The 3350-nt window shown below is 39.9% G+C and overlaps 1 protein-coding gene across 1 annotated transcript; it reads left to right on the top strand.

The window, feature by feature from the left end:
* Window positions 1–1157: 1157 nt before the first annotated feature.
* Window positions 1158–3350, top strand: LOC143007653 (histamine N-methyltransferase-like). Its single transcript, XM_076159069.1, has 5 exons — window positions 1158–1167; window positions 1508–1615; window positions 1726–1856; window positions 2357–2450; window positions 2998–3350. The coding sequence occupies exons 1-5, from the start codon at window positions 1158–1160 to the stop codon at window positions 3348–3350; spliced, it is 696 nt and encodes a 231-aa protein (XP_076015184.1).

Below are 3350 nucleotides of genomic sequence, written 5' to 3' on the forward strand. Positions count from 1 at the left end.
TGGATAATGTGATTGAAGGGCTGGAGGAAGAGTTACAGTCGGTGACTGAAGTGGAGGAGAACAGAGTAGAAGACAAGTCTTGGAACATTCTGCTCGCCAGCCAATAACTCTCCCTGAACACTAACCCACGAGAAGAATGAGACATTTAAGCCACAGTGTAGTTATATGGTAAACACTTTCTGAACAGGCGAGAATGGTGAGTGATGAGACACAAAAGGTAAACATGTAAAATACGAGCCTCGAGGGATGCAGACGATTTCTTAAAAGGGAGCAGGCTGATGCGTAGAGTCAACCAGTCTGTGCACAAAAGGGGTTGTAGTGCTCTCAGCTCTTCCTCTCCACTCCACACACTGTAGGTGAGTGTTTGTTTGTTTTTCTTACAGTGGAGTGCATTGTGTCGCCTTTATGATGTGACATTATCTCTACATAAAATCAGCTTTTTATTGGGACGTTATAGGTTTTATGAATGTTAATCACATGATTGCCAATTATTGTGTTCAAAGAATTGTAGGTTTCAGTCATGGCAACAGAGGCAGAGACGCCTGAACTTTATGCGGGCTATCTTACCAAAAGCTATCATAATTACCTGAAATTCTCAACATCAAAAGAGTCCCAGTTCCAGTTTTACGACAATGTCCTGCCAGCAGAATTTAAAAGGTACGGCTTAATTTGATACTTGTTTTACTACATTTAACTTACATTACATGAAATATAATATTTATAGATAGTCTTTTGGACAAAAAGCCATTCTTTATATCTTAGTATGCTTATAACGTGTGATCCCCATCTCTCCTGTTGATGCAGAATTGGAGCAGGTCAAAGCCAAGTGGATGTTCTTGGTGTGGGAAGTGGTGGAGGTAAGAAATGAAACACATGGATCAGTGAGAGCTTTGGGCTGGGTGGGGAAGTTTCCTCATTTTGTGGGTCTGTAAAGCCTTGTGAGACATTGTATGTGATATTGGGCTATACAAGAAAGAATTTCCCCTTGGGGATCAATATAAGCGTTTCTTCTTCTTCTTCTTGAAGTGCTACTCCTGGTGTCTTGCACACCTCATTGTTTCTTCTTATTATTGTTATTATCATTCTGCCTTTTTTTTTTTGCTCACTCATAACTCAACAAAGTGTGTGCCACACAATCTGAGCATAGGTTCATATTCATGCTTCATGGTACTAAGACAAGTTTGGAATTGTTAGTCTGCCTTGTTAGACATCAATTGTATTTATGCTCCAGGAACTACAAACCTGTTTCATCTGTTCAAATGCTCATTTGTGCTATGTTGGTGAAAAGCAAACAAGCTCCTCTGACATCATCTAAAGTGTATTTAATGAGTCATACTGCTGCAGAGTGTCTAGTGCAGTACTTTGATTACGCACATGGTGGTGCCATTTCACAGATCCTGTGCCCTTACTCAAAGACTGACTTGACAAAATGAGCTCTAAAAGTGTAACAAATATTCATACTGCAGTTTTCACACCACATCAAAGGTATTTTCCTGTTTCTTTCCAGGGCCGAATGATGCTCGGATCCTCACTCTCCTGCAGTCTACGTTACCTGATGTTTCCATCTCTGTTGACATTTTGGAACCCAGCTCAGATCTTAGAGGAGAGTTCAAGGGTACTGTCCATTCAAAGCAAAACTTGAGCTTCTCTGATGTTCAAAAGATTCATCAGTTAACATCCCTGTTTCCTCCTCTCTCTATTTGTTCTACCACATCTGTCTTGTAGAGCTGCTGTCCAACACTGAGCACCTCCAGAAGATTCCATTTGCTTGGCATAATATGATAGCTGAAGACTACATGAAGGAAGTCAATGGGAAGGAAGACCTGAAAAGATTTGACTTCATACACCTGGTGCAGGTATTCATAACCATGCTGTATGATTTGACAAGCTGGTCTGATGAGGCTCATCGGTCAGACCATTGATGTTGCTGGTCACCCATAATGCCTTTCAGATAGGAGGCTCAATCTGCTTCACACTGCGAGTCAGAGAGTATGAAATATATGGATTCGTATTAGGGTATACTGAATGTTTCAGTAGATTATCCATCTGACATAATGTGTAGTAAGTCTCTGTGCCTTTGTGTCAACATGAAGCATGAAGGGGCTCTGGTAAAGCAAATATAGAAATACTCAACACCAGATCATTATAACTATTATTATACTTGCAGTGTTTATTCATTTCATTCATTATTACATTTTCCAAATTTTGGACTTTACTTTTTTTTTTCTTGTTATAATTGTTAAACACTGGCTGTAATACTCCATTGATACTAAACCTAAATCTATGCCATTTATGCTATAAATAAAAACCTTTAACATGACGGTGACATGTTCTCTCACACTCTTCTGCTTGACAGGTGCTTTACTATGTGGATGACGTTACCGAAACCATCAAGTTCTTCCACAGCCTGCTGAAAGAGAACGGCAAGCTTTTGATCGTTCTATGCAAAGGTGAGTAGAAAATGACTGAATGCACTTAATTAAATAATGCCACAGACTGCCTTAAAGGTGCCATATGATGTAATCTTAGAAATATAATCAATGATTCTTGGTGTAATTAATGTAAAATCTGGAGACAGTGGTTATTATGACTGTAGTCTCACATAACAGCTAGAATTGTGTTGGATCATGTTTCTGAAATGACCACTGTCTTGTTTCTCCTGTTTTTGAATACTTTGTGTTTCCATTGAAAAACAAACACACAACATTACATTGGGTAACAACAGCAGAGAGAAAACCCTCTGCTTTTTTCATCATTTGTTGCTCCTGGTGGCAATGGCTTCAATTTAGCATTTTGAGTTGTACACCAAACCAACAGATTATGTGAATGAAGCTATTTGGTGGCACACAGTGTGTACTGAAAATCACCACTTCCAAACCTTGTAGTGATAATTAGATGTCACGATATCACTGTTAAGCTCCTTTTCTCTGTAACACAATATACAATGATTTTGTTTCTGAAATTCATCTGTAATTGATGGTCCTCTGTCTTCTCTAGCCGACTCTGGTTGGGACATCCTGTGGAGGACTTACAAACCGGAGCTCATCAATAGCATCAGGCCCAACCGCATCACTTCAGGAGATGTAGTTTCCCACTTGAAGAGCCTGGGTCTGAAGTATGAGGAGCACCCCATTCCCAAGACCTGTGACATCACTCATTGTTTTAAGGAGGACGATGAGATGGGAGAACATGTTTTGCATTTCATAACGGGACAAGAGCGCTTCCACAAGAGCCTCACCCCAGAGCTCAGAGCAGAAATCTTAGACCATCTCAGGAACAAGTGCAGCATTGAAAAAGATGGCAAGATAATGTTTAACAGTGATGGCTGCGGCATAATTGTTCATGCTTAA

Source organism: Genypterus blacodes, unplaced genomic scaffold, assembly GCF_046128005.1.
Source record: "Genypterus blacodes isolate CSIRO-AG114 ecotype Tasmania unplaced genomic scaffold, CSIRO-AGI_Gbla_v1 ptg000093l_1, whole genome shotgun sequence".
NCBI classification, from domain to species: domain Eukaryota; kingdom Metazoa; phylum Chordata; class Actinopteri; order Ophidiiformes; family Ophidiidae; genus Genypterus; species Genypterus blacodes.

Excerpts from the sequence above, each read along its gene's own strand:
- LOC143007653 (XM_076159069.1), top strand. Across the intron at positions 1,616-1,725 it reads TCTTAGAGGAGAGTTCAAGG|AGCTGCTGTCCAACACTGAG; the intron begins GTACTGTCCATT and ends TCTGTCTTGTAG. Across the intron at positions 1,857-2,356 it reads ACTTCATACACCTGGTGCAG|GTGCTTTACTATGTGGATGA; the intron begins GTATTCATAACC and ends TCTGCTTGACAG.